This window comes from Protopterus annectens, chromosome 11.part0, assembly GCF_019279795.1.
Source record: "Protopterus annectens isolate FY-2018-M chromosome 11.part0, PAN1.0, whole genome shotgun sequence".
Lineage (NCBI taxonomy): Eukaryota > Metazoa > Chordata > Ceratodontiformes > Protopteridae > Protopterus > Protopterus annectens.
In genome coordinates, this window is record NC_056745.1 from 1,458,731,536 (window position 1) to 1,458,755,148 (window position 23,613).

The 23,613-nt window shown below is 36.0% G+C and overlaps 1 protein-coding gene across 1 annotated transcript in view; it reads right to left on the reverse strand.

The window, feature by feature from the left end:
- Positions 1–23,613, reverse strand: part of CADPS2 (calcium dependent secretion activator 2) — a 5,163,308-nt gene that overhangs the window by 2,883,364 nt on the left and 2,256,331 nt on the right. Inside the window, exon 8 of the mRNA XM_044088753.1 lies at positions 12,716–12,855. Coding sequence (XP_043944688.1) covers positions 12,716–12,855 — 140 coding nt within the window. The remainder of the gene's footprint in view (positions 1–12,715; positions 12,856–23,613) is intronic.

Genomic DNA, 23,613 nt, shown 5'->3' on the forward strand with positions numbered 1-23,613 from the left:
TGCTTCTTGTATATAACTCCAACTTCCAGGAAAATATCTTCCAGGTTAAAGATGTTGAAGTACTTCCAGGTGACTTTAAAATAGTGTTTTGTATCAGAATCTGAAATATTATCATTATTATTATTATTATTACTATTATTATTATTAATCATTATCATCATCATTATTAATCATTATCATTATTAATCATTATCATCATCACTATCATTATTATCATTATCATCATTATTATTAATCATTACCATTATCATTATTAATCATTATTAGCATTATCATTATTAATCATTATCATTATTATCATTATTTATCATTATTATTAATCATTATCATCATTAATCATTATCATTATTATTATTATCACCATCATATCATCATTATTAATCATCATTATCATTATTATCATTATTAATCATTATCACTATCATCATCATATCATCATTATTATCATTATTAATCATCATTATCATTATTACTCATTATTATCATTATTATTATTACTCATTATTATCTTTATTATTATTTTGACAATAAAGGTCCTAATAGTTGTCTGATACTTGACATATATGGCTTTATGAATTTGTAAATAACTGATATGCACCCTTTTTATTTAAATTAGTTCTGCATTTTAATAATTATTCAATAAGACTTGCAAAGTATTTTTCATTAGAGCTTACATGTGTCTTTTGAGCATTCCAATGCTCATTTTAATGTAAACATTTGGAGAACTTAAATAAACCAAGCACATTCTCATGTGGATCATGTGTTGCATGTGATTTCATATACATATGATCTGAGTTTTATTTTAAACACTATAATGTCAAGATTACTTTCCATAGATTTGTTAACTGTCACAGCACCAATGTTGTTTATGCAGGTGTTTGTGGTACATGAGATAGCTTCTACACTGGAAAAACTAGAAGGAAACTGTCAAGCAACATTAAGGAACATAATGTGGTGATTCATAACAAGGACTTAAAATGCTATTGGTAAACACAGTTTGTTTTGCCGCCATTTCCAAAAATGTAGTTGTCCTGTAACTGAATAGGTAGATACTTTTTTTGGGTGATCCTGACACTTTACTTGAGGTATGAGAACTTAAATGGCAGGTTTTCCTTGGAGAGCAATATTACCCTGGTTTGAATGAAAAGTCTTCTGACTTGATCTGTATTTCACCTTGGCTCATTCATTAGTTATTAATGATTTCATGACAGGTTTTTGCCTTTACCATAAGATCCAGCAAGCATTATTTTATAATCACAGCATTCCAGTTGAGCTTAGAGTCTGCATTTCACTATGGTGATTTGTTCCTGATACACCAGAAGTTTAAGTGCATCTTTTTAGCATTCAAAAGTTTCTTTTCCATTTCCGTTTTCAGAATTATTGCTTTTAACACAAGTAATGTTCCCCAACAGATCAGGTACATCATCTTTTAACATATGAATTTATACACACTGATTCTTAATGTCTTTTTAATTCAATACTATGTAAGGGTTACCTTTCCATTATTGTATTTTAACCTCTGGACTAACACTGTTTTGCCTCCACTTTGTTTTCACCAGCCAGATAATTGACAAGGAATTACTACAGATTTTTGTTTACTGAGTTTTGTTGCCACCAGTTTCTTAAACAATACTATCTGAACTTGTATGGCAATTTTCTCTAGCTGCTGACAATCACAGGTTTGAATAATACTGTAAACATTAAAATGCACCATGTAGCCTCAGGTAACTCCTTAATAGCACTTCATTTTTGATCCTAGTAACATGGTCATGTTAAATTTCACCATGCTTTGTTTGCTAGCACTAACCAGTTTTACTATAATTTTATTGCTTTAACCATGGGTTGCAGAAAAAAATATTTGCTTTAATATTTTACTTAATCATTGAATTTATTCCCTGTTTTTACTGACTGCTTTAGTATATTTAGTGGTCCACACACTATGTACTCACTCATTGAAGTTTTTCTGAAGACGTTCTTGACATTAATAAAGAATGAAAGTGCTCAACACCAGTTCAGCTCAGTTCTTTTCATAAGGGTGAAATACTTTTTTTTATTTTTTTTTTATTTAAGTGTAAATTTACTTGTTTTAGGATAGGTGGTACTAAGGCATTTTTCTAAGTGGGGTAGATACTGGCATTAATTTTAACTTCTATATAAACCTTTAATAAAACAGTTAATGATTCAGTTGGGAACAATTTATAAATTTTAGGAATAATTCAATCACTGCTTTATTTATTTGTTTTTATTTTTTTTAATTTGTTCTTTAAAATGAGTTAAAGCTGTAGGCTTTTCTATTTTTTATTTTTGCTCTAAATTTAGTATTTTATGAATATTTTTACTTAGAAATTATTTGATATTATTTCCTTGTTCCCTTGTATTATCCAATGTATTTACATTTTCAAAATAAGTTCTAAAACATTGCAAGGTCTGTATCCCTTTTTTCTTCTCATTTAAAATAATGTAAATATGACTAGCTTTATTCAATTTCTTAAATCTGATAGCTAATTTATATAATCTTATTAGGTTCAAAGAATATGATTGTCATTTACATTTCTCTAGATTGAGAATTTATGATTTAAAATGTCTGCATATTTTAAGATTAAATCAATAAGCTTAGATCCTAAATCCTTATTTCCATCTTGTATAAGTATCTTAAGTTTATCAGTTTCAATTTGCAAATACAAAACTTCTATTAACCATTCCCTTCTTTTACTTACATACCAACTATATATTTACCATAAATGTATGTTTAGTGACCCTTAAAATATCAGAAACTTCTTTATTATTATTAAAAAATAAAAACTGTTATATCTACTTTAAAAAGCATTCTTTGAATTATTTCAACTTTGTTATATATGCTGGAATACTATTGTGAAGAATTAATTTGTTTTAAGATTTCTAATAAATGTTGTAGCATTATTGACTGATAATGGATATGACATTATAACGGTTTCAATTTTAGTAACTAATTCATTGGAAAAAAGTACTTTATCTATTTTAGTTTGTTTGCCAAATATGTATGAATGAGTATAAATCAATGAATTTGTAGTTATAAAGTCATCAATATATTTTAGATATAAGGTATCAATGAAACATGTTAAGGTTGTAGTCAGAGCTGAACATCTAAACTCTCTCTAAGAAGTAGAATATTCACTTTTCAATAAACAATGAAAGTCTCCAGCCAAAATCAAACTTTCTTTCATATATGATGTAATCATATACAAATGTTTTCTTCAGTAATTAGCTTCAATTACTGGTATCCAATATACATTTGCTAAAGTATACATATTTGTTTCTGTAATTCAATAACCACAATATTCAGCATTCTATTTTTGTCTGAATATGTTCCTTTAACAACATGCATTATAGCATTATTTTTCTAAAGAATAGCAGTGCATCTTCTTTTTGCTCTAAAATGTGAAATTGAAATTACTGCACATTCATCAGATTCCAATCTAACAAGATAATCTTAGGTTAAACAAGTTTCTTGTAAAAATATATAAGCTTTTTGCATATTTTGATATTTAATTAAACTTCCTCTTTTAGAGTTATTTAAACCATTTATGTTCAATGAAATGCATTTCAATTGAGTCATGTTAAAATTAAGACTACTAAATTAAAGTTATTATGATCATTCTGTAATATCCTTATACAATTTAAACATGTATTTCTAAAAAGATCAGACATTCTCTTAATAATTGTAAAAACTTCATTTATGCAATTCAATATGGACTTAAAAACCAGAAGTGACTTATCCAAAACAAACCTAACCACAAATTTTGAACCCAACATGGAACCAATTGTTCCTAGTTTGATGAGAAATCTCATTTAAACTACCTGCTTTGTTCTGAATTAATATAACTGTCTACTCTAATCTATCATTTTTCGCTACTGCTATATATTACTATCATACAACCTAAATGCCATATATAAATAAGTGAGCATTAATAAAGGATTAATTCAAAACAATTACTAACAAAAGATAAATTGATAAATATAGTAATAGCAATCTTATTATCTCATACATAAAACAATTATGTGGATATATTTCCAAAAGAATATAATAGCATGCAAGACCAATAGAACTGTACAGAAAGGAGATGCATTAGTGTACGTTTTTAAAACCGGAATGATCATCTATTAGAAAAATACCATAATTGACCTCAGTCTAAAACTGAGAGTTAATGATGATTATCTTCCTTGAATAATTATATTCCAATGATGAAAGGTACAATGCTCTTTGAAACTGAAAACTTGAAGATTGAGAAAATGCATCAGATTTCCTGACCTTTAATCTCTTCCTGAAGATAGTTCAAAGTTATGCTTGATGGCAAACAGTAAATATAAACAGCAAATACAATATTTGTCTCTAAGTTTTTTATTCTTCTCTTTTACTGTACAATCACTTCTTGTAGTTTGTCATTTTAAATATGAACTCAAATCCATTTCTTCTATAGTGTTATGTTGATCATTCTTTTGAACAAAAGGAACTGCATCTTCCAAGGATTCAAAAGTTTTCTTACCATCCTTAAAAACAACCTTAATTTTGCTGTGTAGATCAGATGAGTTTTTATTCCAAAACTGTAAGTCTTTTAAAAGGGGAATACACGCTTTCCTTTTTGAAAATACCAAAGAAGAGTAATCATTGTCAAATCTAATAGCAGTATCCCCTATTTTTATAGATGAAACAGACCAAGCAGTTTTTAAAATCAAGTCTTTATCTTGACTAGAGGTAAATCTAACCTTTATAATTCTTGGACTAGAAGGTTTCTTTTTTGAAATTATTGTAGATAAAAATCTGTGAACCCTCCCTATGCCAAAAGACAGGGCTTCAGGAAGGTTTAACATCTTTGGTAACCAAGAGGTTAAAAAAATGATTCTTCTATACCAGATATTTGAATTTTTTGTTGTTTAACAACTTAATTAATTAAATGTTTTTTTTTACAATCTTCTTTAACTGCATCTATATTTGAATCAAGCTTGTCCATTTTCATAGATAAGTCCTGTATATTATTAAGGAAGCAATGAAGTTACTTCTTCACGGAAGTTTCTTGTGATGCTGCTTTAGAATGGCTCATTTTTCTTAGTAGTTTTTATGATTTGCATTTTGACAGGAAAGGTTTTAAATATATATATATATATATATTTTATTCAAAAAGTCCCAGATGGTTTTCTTTATGATATTTTTCCTCTATGAATATTTTTTGATGAAGTTGAGAGATAAATCCTATCAAATATTTTTAAGGGAAACAGAGCAAAAATCTTACACTGCTATCTGCTTGCCTTCTTGGCCACTCCCCTTCACGTTTTGCTTAATTATTTTATTAACCCCATTCTGTCTTGGGCCAACAAAATCTTAGTATAGATAGACAACTCTCCTGCCCAAATGATCAAATACAGAAATACTAACAGATTCACATACAAAAACATTGAAGGCACCTGAACAATATTGTCACCGATGATATTTTTGCACTCAAGAACAGGAAGACTCCAGGCATCCTCAAGAACTGTCCAGATTACTAGAACAGAAAACCCTTACAAGAATGTTTAACAACTACTACAGTCCAGGCTGAAACTGATATACTTTATTCGGGAACTACAGCACAGAATCCAAATACTCATCAATAAGAAAACTGCAAATGCTTTAGGCAAACCAAGACTTCAGTACTACAGTACGACACCGATGGTATCCCAGTAGCATAAAACATGTTATTCAGTACTGAAATCCATTGTAAATAGTTTTCAGAGACAACATTACAATAATGTGAGTAGCTTTACAATCAACAGACACAGTGCTAAGTTCAGAAATGTTTCATTACTTGGTTTGGGCAAGACCAACACCAAAAACAAGTTCAGAACACATAAAAAAAAAAAAACAGAGTAAGTACATTTCATCTATGGTTTAACAACAAATTCCCTGCAGCCTTGAAATAGTAAGTGGTTTGCATGCAAGCTCAAAGTCAAAGAGCAGCAAATTATATCATGTGAAAAGTAAATGGTGAGTCACTGGCTTTGTCCCAGCTGAGGGAAAAATGGCATTTGTAATCCCCTTGCACAAAGGGAGTCCTTCAACTGACCCCAGGAAATACAGATCCATAGCTCTAGCTAGCCTTATCTGCAAGGCCATGGAGAGAATCATCATGGATCTTATCAACAAGAATATAGGTGACCTTCAAACTCTTGACCTGACCCAGTTTGGCTTTGCTAAGGGCAGATCTTTCCTGCTAAACTTGGTGGACTTCTTTGATAATGTCACCAAAGCTCTGGATGAAGGGAAACTAGTTTGCACTGCCTATCTCAACCAAGCCAAGACATTTGACATAATCCCTCACTCAGGCATCATTGAGAAACTCACCCAGATAGGGACTGACCCTTATGTCACTAGATGGGTTGTCAACTGGCTCATAAACAGAACACATACAGTCAAAATTGGGGATGCCAACTCTACTAGCAGACCTGTTACCAGTGGTGTTCCACAGGGATCTGTGCTAGGCCCTCTACTGTTTGATACCTATTTTTCAGAAGTACAGATGAAAATAGATGGCCTATGGCTTACCAGGTTTGCTTATTACTGCAAACTGGGTGCAATTATCAAATCCCCCAAAGATGTCAACATACTACAAAATGGGCTTACACAGACAAATGATTGGTGTCAAAGCCATGGACTTAAACCCAAAAAAATTCAAAGGGGAAACCCCTGCTAATTACAACATTAATAAGATCTTCCTAAGTTCAAACCCAGTGGTGACATACTTAGAATGCAAGTTGATAGCATACTTAATTTTGATCATCAGGTGAAGGCCTTCTACATTGCACACCTTAGAAGCAAAGGTATAGTATCCAAAGCTACGGAGGTTATAACTCCCCTGTACTCAGCTCTCATCATACCAATAATAGAGTACAATACTCCTTTCTGTATGTACCTCTCCAGACATCCGCAGCAACTGGAGGGACCTCAGAGGTTTCTCACCAAGAAAATTCAGGGCCTACAACACATGTCCTAAACAGACAGACTGAAGGCCCTGTCACTTTACTCAGTATCATACAGACCGTTTAGAAGCGACTTGTGCCTGGCCAACAGACTCCGCCTTGATGAAGCTGCTGCACATCCACAAATCCAAAGGGACAAGATTTACTCACCCTAGAGATGTTAACCTAACCTGCAATATTAACAGGACATGCTGGAGAGACAGATATGTCTCCAGAAGTTGTGAGTCCTCTGGAACAAACTCCCAATAAATGTAAAACAGGGCTCCTCAAGCACCCTATTTAAGTGTAACCTGGACAACTGGATGGGAAACCATAAGCTTACACAGGAGGTTTCAACTATGCCCCGCTTAGTCGGGGCAGCTGGTGCTGGTCTTAGTTTCATGTGCAAACATAGACTATACATCTTTGTCCATAAGGGAACAAGGGTATAACATGACTAGGCTTTGTAGAGGCCTTGGGGTCAATAGTCTAGTAACTTCCTATGATCCTATGTGAGTCCTCAGCTCTCCTAATATATCAATTGTTTGGTGAGCAGGCTGCACTAATTTCATGTTGCAGGCACAGTAGTTATGCTTTCACAGATAACACAGCACTGGCACCTTTGCACTGGTTGCTCCATGAGAGTAATGCATGCCCTAATCCACTACATCAAAGCATAAAAATAGCTAGGAAGTAATAAGTAAGGTTAAGATGAGTAGAGCACAAGGTGCATGTGTCTTTGCAGTGTACTCTGCAGACCATTTCTGCTGTACCCTTCCTCTTATTCCTGTTGTACCACTTTCCCAGATAGCGTAGTGTCATTGCATTAACAAGGGTCAAAGGGGATATCAACAGAGGGCAACCTGTAGCAACATTTTAAGGTCTGACAGGTTCTATATCACAAGGCAGTTCATCAAAGTCACATTGCTTGCTTACCATTTGTGGAAGGACTGCCAGATTTATAGATTTACAATTATTCCTATCAAATGGGGCTCAAATGTAAGGAGATGCTACAACATTTTGTTAACTCAGACTAGATGCAACAGAAGTGATGTTTGCTAGAGATGCGATGTTTTTATGAAATTTAAAGTAGAATATTAGAATTAGAATTATGTGCTTTTCTGCTACTAGATACATGGCCAGTACTATATTTCAAATAGACTTCTATAGTGGGCTTTAACCCCATTCAACAAAGGTGGCTTGTGCTAGTTAAAATTCTCAGTATTCTCAGGTAGTGGCACCTGTCCAAGTAAAACTAGAAAGCATGCCAAACCATCACAGGTGCAACTATCAACAAAGGTTGATGTGTTTTCAAGATATCAGATAAACACCTGTATTAGAAAGTTAGACAATATATCTGCAACAAATGCAAAAAAAAAAAAAAAAGACATAAGGAATTTGGAGTCATTTACAGTCATTTCACATGTAGTCATTACATTCCATAGAAATTGTAGGTAAACAGAATAATGAAACCACAAAAGATATATCAGAAGGAATTTAGCAATGTAAACGTGACCTTCACAGACAGTTCTAGTCCCTCGGCAGGAATAAGATATATGAGGGTAAATAGGAAAGGAGGACAGGTAATTATATTAGGAAAATCTAAGCTAGAAGGGCTGGTTTGAGAGGCCTCCAACCAGGTGCTAGTGGATGACCCCACTGACTTTACAATTAAACTTCTATAGGGCAGGATCATGGAGAAAATACAATAATCTAGACCTTTATTCCTAATTTAACATCACAAATTGCCTACCATAAAATCCACAAAGTCCTGCAGTATCAGTGACTTACCTTAAATGAGTACACTGGGTAACTGCAGTGTAACCAACCCCTAATTTATTAAAACAAGGGACCACTACCTTCCTTTAGTACTATCTGCAAAGTAACAAAAAGGCAAAGAACTGAAACAAAAGTCTTTCTGCTTACTTAAAATAATTGTTTACCTGTGTAGAAAGAAAAATAAGTGCTTCCTGTTCCTTTTTAAGAAATATCTTTCTGCCTGATCCTTTAACTAATGGAGGCGGTGAAGGAATTGACCGCTGCTGTTGGACAGAGAGGGGAACGGTCTTCCTTGCTCCTGCTTTGGTTGGATCTTTCTGCCTACTCCTCTTTCCTCTCTGACGTTCTGTTGGGGGTACTGGTGTTGGGGGTACTGGTCACTGTTTTCACAAACAGACACATTTAATGAAAACCAGTTGAGAACTTTATTCAATCTGTCACATTTCTATCCATCCATCCATCCACAGATATTTTTTCCCATTTTTACACATGGGGTAAGGGTGTCACTTTAACAGTGACAATCAAATAGAGACATGGATCACACTGCTGAGTGGCTAGGCCTGACACAGCCCAGTCAATCTATCACATTTCCCCTCTGAAAACAATTGCATTTGCTTCACCACAGTATTGTCTGTAAGATCAAAAGAGTATCTTCAATCACAAAGTACTGGTAGTTCACTATTATTTCGCCGCTTGCATTTCGTGCAAGTTATCATTTCAATGAACCGGATAACCAAAAAAACCCATCAACTGACACAAAAATTGAAAGTGGAAGTAGAAAATGTCAAATTTGACACAATTCATTCTCCACACTTCCGCAAGTGCCACTACTGTGCAACACAGTAAACAATGTTTTTGCAAGGGGGCAAGCCCCCCTGCACCCCTCACACCACCTGTTACTTATATATAAAAACTCTGAGATTGCACTACAGTGAGGGAAAGGGTACATTTCCCGATCCCCACTATAGTGCGATCTGCATTAAACTGTTGAAATTCACAACAAATGCTGTAGTGCATTTGCTGTTGTGCATTTCAACATTTGTTTTTTCATTCTTTTGATACTATTGAATTGGATGTTTGGATTAACGTAAATGGAACAAAGTCTGATTGCCCATTTGATAGTAAACCAGTACAGGTTGCAGTTACACAGCATAGATCCAACATAGACTATGCCAAATAATGCTCAGTGAGCAAGAAACAATGCTGGACAGAGAAGGCATTAAAGACCAACTACAGAATGCCCACAGTGGTAGCAAGCTTTCTCATACATGTAAGATTTGTTACTTCTCTATAATTCTAAAGGGAATTACTATGCTCAGAAAATGTATTTATTGTTTCTGCTAAATTTAGTTTTGTCTTTTTAGAAAAAGTAGCCCCTTTCCTTACTGCGTATTTTACAATCTGTACTTTGTAAAGCTTTTTTTATCTTCAAACAGCTGGGTGACAGTGGTGGAAAGAGGAACCAAACCATGGCATTTGTAGTTAAATTACAGCATCTGGCAGCAATTTTGACAGATTTTATAAAGCAGTTAGACCTCTCTAAAATGTCATGGGCTTCAAGATTACAGGCCAAAGTTCCTGATGTCTGACCAATCATGTCTGAGTATTCTGAAAGGTTGTTTTTTGAATTATTATACTACTGTGTTGTCATAGCAAATGCCTCCATTATGCATTCCTGTCAGTGCTAAAAGAGTGGAAAGCTCTCAGTCACACACACAGCATATACATACCTCTCAAGTGTACCTCATTACGAGGAACGTACCTCATTTGGGATCTTAAAAAGTTCATGTTCCTCGAAGTTCTACATTGAAAGGCTATGTCACACATTCAGTGTTAGGAATTTTTTTTAAATGAAATCCATGGTAAATAGAAATGAATCATATTCTTTCATTAAAAGATCTTTATAATTAAAACCAGAATATTTTAACCATCCCATGACCTTCCTAGTTGAAGTTGTTAGTAAGCCATTAGTATGTGTCCCACATTTTGCACATTTGTTCCACATTATGAGGGCTAGTGTTCCTCATTTATTATGAGGGCTAGTGTTCCTCATTTTGGAGATGTATATATATATATATATATATATATATATATATATATATATATATATATATATATATATATATATAGATATCTCACCTCTTAATAGCAACACTGTCCCATGATGTGGCCTGCAGATTATATCCTACTCCAAGCCTGCCCATGAGCCATCCTTCATACAGATCCTTGTCACAAGAGAGAAGCCCAAAATAAGTGTACCAAATATAAACCATGATTCATACAGAAAACAATGGATTTGAAAGGAGGCAGTCAGAACTAAAGCTTTTTGAAGAAGGGTTTTATCCCCCCACCCCTGTTCTCCCCACATTGCTGCTTATGTATATTTACTAATTATAAAATTGCTGTACTTCAGAGAAGGGGGGAAATCCTGAGGTATAGCAGATTTAGACACAGTACATGTTCTCCATCATCTGCACTTGTAGTTGTGCTATTGTGAAGATTACAAATAAAATCCCTGGAATTTCAACAGACACACCCCTTCATATGCAGGTGCTAGATGCAGAGCTTCCGAAGCCCTTGTCATGTAGTCCTAAACAAAGGTCTTGGTACCCGACTTTTCATCTCCAAGAACATCAACATGTCCATTCTAACATTCTTGTAATTTTGTCTTTGATACAGTACATGCGATATCACAGATTTTTGTAAGCTTCGTTCCAGCAGACATCAGCAGTTTTTCAAAAATATACATTTACATCTGCCTCAAATACTGCCACAGGAGTATACTGGTGCTGCAAAGTGAAATCCTGGATAAGCTACTGCTATCCTCTCACCATCCGTTGTCAGCAGTGTGGATTTGCTAGCGTGGATAACAAATGTCATACTAACACTATCTGTAGCACAAAAATCCCTGACAATTTACACCATTAACATTCCTGAATGCAAGAGCTATGAAAGTCATTATTTGTATTTAACAGTGGCAGAACAGTAGCACTCTTGCCTTTGGTGCAGAGAGCTATGGGTTCTATTCCCACACCATGAGATCGACTGCTGACACTGTAGTGCAACATAAGGCGGTGCTGCACCTTTGAGTGCGCCATCTTTCAGATGAGACATTAAAGCAAGGTCGCATCTGCTTGAGTTGGAAGAAGCTCAACTGGATGTAAAAGATCTCACGGCACCTATCAAAAAGAGTAAGGGAAGTTCTCCGATGCCGTGGCCAAATGTCCACTATAGTATAAATACCACCTTGGGAGTGGGTCTCCCCCTGAAGACAGGTTACTAGCCAAATTGGACTAACCCAGTCAACAAAAGTAAATGAATGAATGAATGAATGAATGAATTAATTAATTAAATAAATACATTTACAGCAGCTAGTTATACCACACAACAGATATTTGTCATGTGCATCTATTCTGCACTTTCAGTGCAGTGTTTACAAAGGATGCAAATCAATAGTAAACAAGCAGTGCATTTATTTCGCCACTGATGTGATTCACAAAGTTGTAAACAATGATATGGGTAGTTTCGACAACACATATTCAGGAGGCAGAAGGTGGCTCAGAAATACAACCAAACATTTTCCTAGTTATGCATCACAGAAGGCACATTATGAATCTTGCCCATTATGTACACATTTACAAAAAAAAAAAAAACAGTTCGTTTTCACACAAACAGTACAAAAAGTAGTTTTATGCAGAATGATTAATTTTACTAGTTCACACACTAGCATAACTATATACTAGAAAATAATAAATGTATTGCATTTTATGTGGAGAAAGATTCTTTTAAATGTTTATAAAGTTTGGAACTATAGCAAGTCAAACTTATGTACATGTATTCAGTTTGGCATAAAATGATATTGTGAACAGCACTAGAAAGCAATGGAATAAACACATTTTCAAGAAATCCTTCTCAGATGTTGCAGTTGCTTTTTCATTAGAATAGTCGGCATTTCCATCAAACTTACCCACAATGCTTCATATTTGGAGGTTTATCCATTCTCACTGCTAGCTTGATTTTCAGATCAGAATCTTGGCTGTTTTTTGGGACGATCATTTTATGCAGCTCTGGAGACTTGCCGCTGTTGGGGGTTGGATTCAGTATTACCTATAATTAGTAAAAACAGTCACTTATTTCTACTGTTTTGACAATCAGACTGTCAAGTTCATAATGCAACGGGACCAGAAGACTGCTATTATGTTCTCCCTGAATACAGTGCTACAGAAACTGTTGCTACTACGGCAAGGTTTAAATAACCACTTATTTTCTCCATTAAGAACAGATGTGTTTTCAACACATACTCATTTAATTTCTGGCAAATAGGTGTTTTCATATTATCTGCTAACAAGTTTTCCTCCTGTGCCACTTCATACTGAATTAAAAACGTAACGAAACTCAGCACAACTGACAGATGAATAATGCTGCTATGCAATTAAAAAAGCACCTAGAATTTCAACGGCACTTGCACCTCCACAGGGAATATGCCTGAAAAACACAATGGTGTACTGTATTACTAACAACACAGATTAAAATGAAAGTGTAATTACCAAATAGTCCTGCAGAATCATTATTTACGGAATTCTGCATTAAACAATACACATTCAGCAATTAATATCAAACTTATGAGGTCAACTCTAATGATGTGAACAGTACAGAGCATCTTACTGACCAATATATATGGTGATGTTTTCTTTCTTTTTAGTTTAGTTCTTTTTTGGATTTATTCAACAGATTGGGTTTCATTCAACTATGGAAGGAAAAAGCCATATCTTTCAGGATGTGTATAAATATCCTTTAACACATACTGACCATTCAGAGGGTAACATGTTCTGCTGTATAACAAAAAAATCTCTGAAGTTTGCATGTTGGGAAATGTTACAGAAAAAATGCATCACTTGTATTCAATATAAGTAAACATACAAATACATACACATACACACACACACACACACACACACACACACACACACACACACACACACACACACACACACACACGTTAGTTTGATTTTCAGAATTAATCCACAAAGGTTACTGAGGCATGCAACTGCACAAGGCATACATGTAATATGACCCACAATCTCCTCTAAACAAAATTGAATGCAATATTCTGAGAAATGAAAGCCTTACAGCTCAGCTTGTAAAGCTGTCTTTAAATATTTTAAAGCTGAAATTATGTTCCTAATGATTTCTTTTATGCATGAATTGTAAGCTAAGGCATACATTGTAATAACTATAGCAAAGGGTATATGCTTTCTGTTTGCTTGTGGTTCTTTGGAGCATGCCTTTCTAGCTGAGCAGGAACTAAAACAAATACACTCAGAAGAGCTCCTACCTCTGCGCAGAGGAAATGTTTACAAAGAATGTTGGATAATGAAAGTACTTCTTGTTTGAACAGAACACTTCTAGACTTCAACAATGCCAGCTGTGATCTACTCTGTACATAGTGGCATAATGATTAAGTCTTCATTTCACATACACAAGATCGAGGGTTCAAATCTGACTTCACATCACTGTTTCTGTGATGTGTTTCTGTGACTCTGGGTATTTCCACTTTAAGGATGGAAGCATGCTGGATTCAAACTCAGTCATCTCAGCTGACCTTGAGTGGTATGCCAGCAATGTGCACACCAAAATGGAAGCAGCCATGGGCAGCACAGACTATAGGTCATGGCCAGTGGGGCAGAGTCATGTAATTAGGCATTAACTGTGGAGTATATGCATCCTCTAGATATGAGACTGTAGTCCATAGACTGCATGCTGTATTAAGGCTAGCCTGTCAATGGTGCAAAAATCTGCCCTAGGTGACATGTTGAATATAATGCTACCAAAAAGGGTGATGTGTATTTCGCCTCATAGCAAGAGGCTCTCCCGTTTGATTCTCGGCTGGAACATCTTCTGTGTGGAGTCTGCATGTCCTCTCTGCGGTTGTGTGATGCTTAAAGACATGCAGGTAGGTGTGTCTTCTTTGAAGGTTGGGTGTCGGGCTGGCAACTTGGCACCGTAAAAATCCATTACCAATCATTAGCGGACTGGAGCTCTGCTGTGGTGACCCCTAAAGCTGAAAGACAAGAGTTATGTAACAGTGTATCAATTGAAGAGGTATATGTTTCCCAAATGGCCAGAGTACATGTGTGTGCTATGAAGCCTAGCAGCACTAGGTCAATGGCTTGCCCATATCCACTTACCCAGCCTGGGTTACTTGGGATAGCTCTGTTGACCAAAACCAATCGACCTCCAAGAAATGAACCAAGGATTGCTACAGGGGATATAGTATTACTAACAGGGTGCTGCTTGGAAGTGGCTAGCATGCTACTAAGGACTAAGGAGGAGACTGAACGTGCTGTATAACCAAGAGATGGTAGGTAATGCTGAAAAGTAAACAGGACTGGGAACCAGAGTCTACTACTCAGGGAAGGGCACACTAGAAATGGTATAGGAATTGTTCGTGAAAGGTTTTCTTGGATATCATCAGAATCAGTGATGGTGTCATGGCAACCATGCTCCAGAAAACACACTGGACAAGCTTTATAATTTCAGCCTATGCTCCACATCATGGATGTGATGGTGACTAAAAGAATGCATTCATGCAGCAACTGCAAGATCTCTAGATAATGAGGAGCGAAGTGATAATGGGGGACCTGAATCCTGAACGCTCATAATGGGACACACACAACACAATATGAGAACTGCCTGGGTCCAAATGGATGAGGCAATAGGAATAATGAAGGAGGCTTCTGTCTGACAAATGGCTTAATAGTTGCCAACACACTGTTCACCAAGACAGATAGTCACAACATCACATGCAAGGGTGGTTAGCTCGTAATTCAAGTAGACTTCCTTCTAGTAAGCAAAGGGTACTGGGTTAAAGTTAAAGATTTCAGTCATCACCAGTGAAACAGTATTCGACAGAATAAGCTACTGGTGGCCAGAATCAGCTGCAAACAGTGGCCAGTGAAGGCTCTAAGGTCAAGAGATACTAGGCTGAAGACTGTTAACTGGAGGAACAAAAACAGGAGTTCAAGAAAATACTTAGCACATCCCCTCAGGAATAAGAGCAAAACAGGTGGAACTAAAGACGAATGGCAGTGTCTTAAAAGACCATGTGTGTAGACAATATAATAGATGAGTCTGAGGCAGATATGGAAATAAGGAACATTTATTTAATTTACACTTTGTTGGTTGAGTTAGTCCTACTAGGCAAATGGCCTCTTTTCAGGGGAGACCGGAGGTGGTGTTTATACTCACTAGGAAAAATTTGACCAGGACATCAGGGAAGTTCCCAATCTCTTTTTGTTAAGTGCTATATGTTCTTTTATATCAATCAGAGCTATCACCAGCTCAGGCAGATGGGGCCTCAGTTTAATGTCTCATCTGAAGAACAGCATACTCAGGAGTGCAACATCATCCTACGCTGCACTGTGGTGTCCATTTTGGAAAATTAATCCAACTACCAGGTGTAGTAACAGAAACCTCAGCCTTCTGACCTTCTAGCATCAAAGACAAGCATGCTACCTGTTGAGCTATGAGACTGAGAGGGTTACAGTTAACTGTAATTGTTGTCTGAGGCCCAAAAACTTTTTATTTAGGCCTTCAACTTCTGCTTGTGCTGGACTCAGGCTATCCAATGACAGGTTAAGTGGCTGAAACTGAACAAAGAGCTAAGTGGATGAAACGTCTCATTTCTTTTTATCTGTTTTAAGTCACTTTTTACATTCTGTATCTGTTTTAACTCATTTTCTTCTTGGTTTCCATTTTAACTTAAACTGATTTTCCAATGTTATGATACGCAATGTAGCATCAGATGAGTCAAGTGCAGCGATGCATTTTTCCACTTTTCTATGTATTTGGGCTGTTTTTCAACAAAAAGCTTTGTAAACTTTTACTAAACCATGACCCAAATACATTTAGTATTTACTACTGTTACGCCACCTTAAGGTAACCCTTTGCATAATGGTGCATCCATTAAAGACTATGGATGCAGCAAACCTTTTTCCTCCCCCCATACAACAAAGGTTACTTTTTTCCTCAGTGACTTCAGTATACATAAATCATATTTTTTTAAATTGCTTTTCTTGTTGAAACACAAGAAAATGTTCCATAATGGGTAAAGGTTCTGTTCAGCAGTTTTTGTACCATATGTTGTAGTGCAAAGATAAGATTTGAAAACAATGAAAAATTACTTTAATAGCTTGCATCTGTTTTACTTGTTTTAAATCATTACACCACTTTATATCAGTGCTTTTGTTGTTTCTGTATCTACAGTATGTATGAATGGCAGTTGCGGCTGGTGACTTCAAATCAAAGGGTGGCTGCAGGAGACAGCTGAATGGAAGGGGTCAATGGGAAGGGGTGCGGCCAACTAGAAAGTGGAGGAGCTATGCTCAAAACCACAAAAACTAACTAAATACACTGCCGTGGGTGCCAAACCATCATTATGAGAGTCCAATCAAGACAAAATGAAGTGTAGAAGAATAAAAATATTTCAATGCATTGGCTGCATGACAGCTTACTTAATATCTAGATGGAAACAAAAAGGTTGTGAGGCATGAAAAAATAAATTACTTTTTAAATACATTAATGGAATGCCAGTCAAAATCAAGTACAAGAAAAACAAGCAGCACTCTCTCAAACCACTTCTTGCACTGCAGTTCTAATTATAATTTATATTCAGCTTTATTAAAGTACCAAGTAACATGCTGAAAGTAGAAATCTCTGATGCCCCCACTTGTAAACATGTTCCTTATCCAAGAAAAGACCTGCTGCCTGACAACAATCTACTTGTTTCATGGGGAAAACATGATCAAAGTAAAAAATGAAAAGCAAACAAGAAGTAAGCTCAAGATACATTGCTTAAAAGGATTACTGTACAGGTTATGGACCACACGACTAGCATTATGTTTAGTTTACGGCTAAAGCCTGCAGAGATGACTGGAAGTCTCCAAGTGTAATGAGCCTGTCCTTTATTACAAATATGGTCATATGCATTTCAATACCCAAGGCTTATACATTATCTAGTTAAGTATTCTCTACATGGCAACAACAGAAAGGCTTTCAATGTTGGCAATACTTTAACAGTATGCTTATTAAAGCTTACTTGCATCTTACAATCTCAGCCAAGCTTACCTGATGGTCATTAAAGTATTGCTACTGAAATAGTCTAATGAACTAAACCTTTTCTGCAGTATTAATAGAACAGTTTGAAGGCACAGGTTTATCTCACAGAGGAAAACCACTGCTCTGGAAAAGACTCTTCATATATGCCCATCAAAGATCATCCCTACCAACTTGGATCTGTGGGATGAGAACAAACGATTTACCTCAGAACTGCTTCCTGTACTACTAATGGGCAGAAGCCGATCCTAAATGTTTTATCCCTTGCATGGTTCACCAAAAATTATTTATGGCACGACCCAATTATTCTCATGAGGGGTGATATGTAATTATCAACCATGGGATGAATAAGGCCAGTCTAACAACAAATTAATTCATTCAGATACCAAAAGGGTAATTGGTTAGGCTTAAAATGGCTCACAAGTGCAGCTAACCTACTACTTACCTATGAACCTATAACATCTTATCTGACTTGTCCTAAGTTTAATTTTGCAAACAACCAAAGCAGAACACCAACAACAATGGCACATTTTATCTCTTCTCAGTAAGCATATACCAAAAATGGAGCTAGGACATTTGCTCGAATAAGCAAACATCCGAATCCATAACAACCAAACACACTTTAACAAAAGTGCTTTTATCGAAAAAGCACTTTCATTAAAGCAGGTTACAAAAAAAAAAAAAAAAAATACTGCATTAACATTTTAACAGGGGTGCCCCCCACACCCCCTACTTTAATATTCTCCCTCTGAGACTGCACTACAGTGGTGAAAAGGGAATTTTCCCTTACCCGCACTGTAGTACAGCCTCGGCAACAGGCATACCTACATGATAGTGCTTCTTCGGTGAAAAGCACTTTCACGTAAGTATGCACACATCAATACTAATAGCGTTTTCTTTCAATTAGGATTGACATATTACTTTGTTTGAGTTTCATTTGTTCTGTCACCTTGAACAAAAAGTAAAGTCGTGTGTTTTGGGCCCATTTAACAAACAGCCTCCAACAGTCTTGACAACCTTTTATGAAGGCAGCATGTTTGCATTTGACAATGGTGTGACAAAGCATGCTAAAGGAACCTAGCTTCTCTATGGCACAATACACATAATTCTCATAAAACTATTATGTGAATTTTCTCCTATCAGGTAAGGATGACCATAAAAACCTCCATCAGATGAGTGCCTGTTCCTTTGCACAATACCATTACATATACATTTATATACTGTTATGCTGTGGTTCTGCTTGAAGATCTTTCGTTGCACTGACAAGGGCCTAGTGCTTGGTTTTGAAGGCTTATATTAATATGTATGGTTAACCTCATTACTAAATCTATGTGGATTTGGAAATAAACAAATAAGACATCCAATAGACTGTGATATGTTCCTAATCCACCTTCATATCCAGTGACTGGGTCCTGTTCGGATTTGGAGCTGATGCTCTAAGTCACTTTGGTTGGGTTTTGATAAACAGAGTAAGGGCAATGCAGTCAACTGTGAGACTGGGATGCTGGCACCAAGAAAGCTGGTTTAATGGAGCCTGTTTTATAGTACTAATTATATGGCTGAACAGGCTAAAGACCATTACAGAGCAACGGAAAAGGGAGACAGTGAGTGAGATAAAAAGTCAAGACTAGTTATTCCTGTGTAAGACCTTATCAAAATTGAAATAATTAAGGTCCATGTTTACCTATGCATTCATAAAGCAACAGAAAGGACTGTATTTGCTGGTTCACCCTGAATGAAACAAAGCAAACCTTTCTCCATGATTTGGGGAGCAACAACAGAGTATATTTTCTACATATAAAACCTCTTTGACCATTAAAGTAAAAACTCCTACACTTTGACCTTGCTTTGCTGCACCTCACAGATGCCTTTTAATCATTAGCAATAACTACACTAGTGCCTTTCCTTTGCATTTACACTCATCATTAACATTCACTAGTTGTTGTACATTTCTCACATACTTCTATGCCTTGTGTAGTTAGTCTTCATTTTCTTGCTTTCTCAATTAAGCAAATTTAAGTTGCCACACCCTCCTGTAGTCTCCACTTTACTTGTTTGTACTGATCTCCTCCCATCTTACCAAAGTACGCACCTTACTGCAAACTTGCATGTCATTCACAAAGTGGTAGAAGAATCCTGACAGCAGCTTCCATGCAAAGCATCAGATCAAGATCTTAAGAGGGACTAAATGCACCTTCCCTTCTGGGACAATAAAAAATACTACAACACATACCACCAAGAAGAAAACTCGAGTCTCTGTACTCTAGTTCTAACTTCTTCATTAGCTGCTAGCACCCAGCACAGATATTAGCTGACAAAATATATTAGGCCGCCAAAAAAAAATAAATAAAAATCCAAATCCTTCACTTTACTGTGTCAGACTGTGACTCACGAACAGATTCGAATCGGTCCACAACCCAAACTGACTGCAACTGTTTGATTTTCACTCTTTTCCCAGCACATAAAACCCGGGAAGAGAGCGACAACCAATCAGCAGCATTTAGCACAAGCACGTCATGTACGTGCCTGCGGACATCGCAGTCCGAACCCCTTCCAATTCTATGCGGTTCCAAACTGCATAGACTGCTGGGCATCACACTGATGCCTTAATTTGCTTTCCGGGCTGCAGCAGAAACAAGGAGGAAAAAAAAGTCTTTATTTAAAACTGCCGCAACCCGAGGTGGTCAAAGTGCGCATGCACGTACTCGCCGAGGCAGGAACTTGAAAGACGAGTCGCGGAGTCGGAATAGTCAACTGAACTGTCTGAGACAGTAAAAAAAAAATAATAAACAAAAAAGTACTTTTTTCTTTTTTTTGCTGAGGGGGCTGCATTTCGCAGACCGATGCCACAAGCCCTTATTGATGGTGTCCAGTAAATAACTGCACTGTTTTCACCTTTTAAGTGGTTGGACTTTTGGAATTAAATCCTGTTTATCATTTTGGTGGAGAAACTGAGAACCAGGCTGAGTTGCACACACTTCCGGGCAGGGGCAGTGCTGCAGTTAATCGCTAATGTTATCTAAAACCCACAAGCTTTTTAGTTAGACTATCATCTTCAGTTTGCGCTAGCCTTAGGCTATCCAACAAGAGAGCTAAGTGGCTAGAAAAACATCCCACCCTGCTCCTTTCTTGTTCTTAATCCTTTCTGTGCTCTTAAACTCAGGATTTCTTTTGCTGTCTGCCACTTATGGTAATTTCACCGCAAAACTCCATCCCTCTCCTCTTTCATTGGTTATTGTAATTAAGTACACAAAAATTATTTTGCAAACTCATTCCCTCTTGGCTATTTAAATACTTTCTCCTTTCCACTTTCAACAAACTTTAACCAAAACTTAAATTCTAAAATCCAGTACACCAGACTACTCTGAAAACTGTAATGTTTTAGTGATGGCGACTCTATAGTCAGGCACACTGATTCTCTTTTCACTAGTCTGGTCAAGACAATGTAATAGCAAGTTTTCATTCAGGTGCCAGTACTTCAGATATAAAGAACAAAAAGTAAAGGACTTCTCCACTGAAAGTACTGCCAAAAAATATCCAAATAGTAAATCCCAAAGTAAGACAAGTACTACCACGCTGTCTATGAAGCAACTTCACTTTATTAAAACAATAAAATCAGTATCATAAGCGCATTCGGGTAAATCCCTTCACGAGATGATAAAACACTAGTTAGAAACATAGTATCTAATATAGTACAACACAGCCAATGAAAATCAATAGTTTACCCTCTTTTTTGCTAGAGCTGGTTTTAAAGGGCAACATCATTTAATCCTGGGGCTTTGTCAGCTCCCAGTCTAAGAATCCATTGCATCTCTTTATATTCAGTTTCATTATACAAGTCACCCATTATTTGACTTCTATTTACAACACATATAACCATAAAGACAAATACATAATCACTATGAAATTCTATATGCTTGTACAAGTGCATTGTGTTCTTTTCTTAACCTTATATCCGATAGATGCTTAAAAATTCTATCTTTAAGTATGCAATTTGTTTTTCCTAGATAATATGCAGTACACTGTTGACAGTTCGCAATATAGACAACATTTTGTGTGTTACAGTCAGCATACATATTCAAAAAGTAATTCTTGTTGGCCCTGGGGTGTATAAAACAGTTCCCTTGTAAAATGTGCTTACAGGCCTTCTTGAAAAACAAACTACTCATTTATAAAGTAGACCACCTGTGGCACTGCTAATAAATATGTACAGCACTTCATAAATTTCATCAGTCCTGCAGTACTGCTAATAAATACATGCAACAATTCCAAGATTTCATTAATGTGTATGTGCTACACCCCCCACACCCCACAATATGGAGGGCGGTGCCCCCCCCCTTACTATATATACTAACTCCAGGGTCGCACTACAGTGGAGAAAAGGCCACATACAACTTTCAGTGAAATGTGTATCAGTGAATTGTGTTTTCAGTGAATTGAGCACAGTCATTTGACTTTCAGTGAAATGTGCTTTCAGTGAATAGTCCTAGACCCATATATAAATATATATATATATATATATATATATATATATATATATATAGAGAGAGAGAGAGAGAGAGAGAGAGAGATACAGTAGATATAAAAGGTGTACACACCCCTGTTAAAATGCCAGGTTTTTGTGATATAAAAAAAAACGAGAACACAATAAATCATTTCAAACCTTTTCCCACATTTAATGTGACCTATAACCTGTACAATTCAATTGAAAAACAAAACAAATTTGTCAGGGGGAAAAATATAAAAAATAAAAAAACGTACAATAAGCTGGTTGCATAAATGTTCACACCCTTAAACAAATACTTTGTTGAAGCACTTTTTGATTTAATTATAGCATTCAATCTTCTTGAGCAGGAATCTATCAGCATGGCACATCTTGACTTGGCAATATTTGCCCACTCTTCCTTGTAAAAGCACTCCAAATCTGTCAGATTGTGAGGGCATCTCTTGTGCACAGCCTTCTTCAGGTCACCCCACAGATTTTCTATTGGATTTAGATCAGGGCTTTGGCTGGGCCATTCCAAAACATTAATTTTCTTCTAGTGAAGCCCTTCTTTTGTTGATATGAATGTATGCTTGGGGTCATTGTCATGCTGAAAGGTGAAATTCCTCTTCATCTTCAGCTTTTCAGCAGATGCCTGAAGGTTTTGGGCCAAAAGTGTCTGGTATTTGGAACTGTTCATAATTCCCTCCACCTTGATTAAAGTCCCATTTCCAGCTGAAGAAAAGCAATATTTTCTCCACTTTTTGATGACTGTCTTCACTGTGTTGCATGGTATATCCAATGCTGTGGAAATTTTTTTGTACTTTTCTCCTGACTAATACCTTTCAACAATGAGATCCCTTTGATGCTTTGTAAGCTCTCTGTGAACCATGGCTTTTGCTGCAGCAGGTAACTGAGTAAATATCAAGAAAATCCTACTAGGACAGCTGAACTTTATTTGGGGTTAATCAGAGTCTCTTTAATTGACACCAGGTGTGTACCCAAGAAGACTGAATGCTGTAATTAAATCAAAAGGTGCTTCAACAAAGCATTAGTTTGAGGGTGTGCACACTTATGTAACCAGCTTATTGTAGGTTTTTTATTTTTTTGTATTTTTCCTCTATAAGATTTGTTTTTCAATTGAATTGTGCAGGTTATAGGTCACATTAAAGGTGGGAAAAGTTTTGAAATGATTTATTGTGTTCTCATTTTTTTATATCACAAAAACCTGGCATTTTAACAGTGGTATGTTCACTTTTTGTATCCAC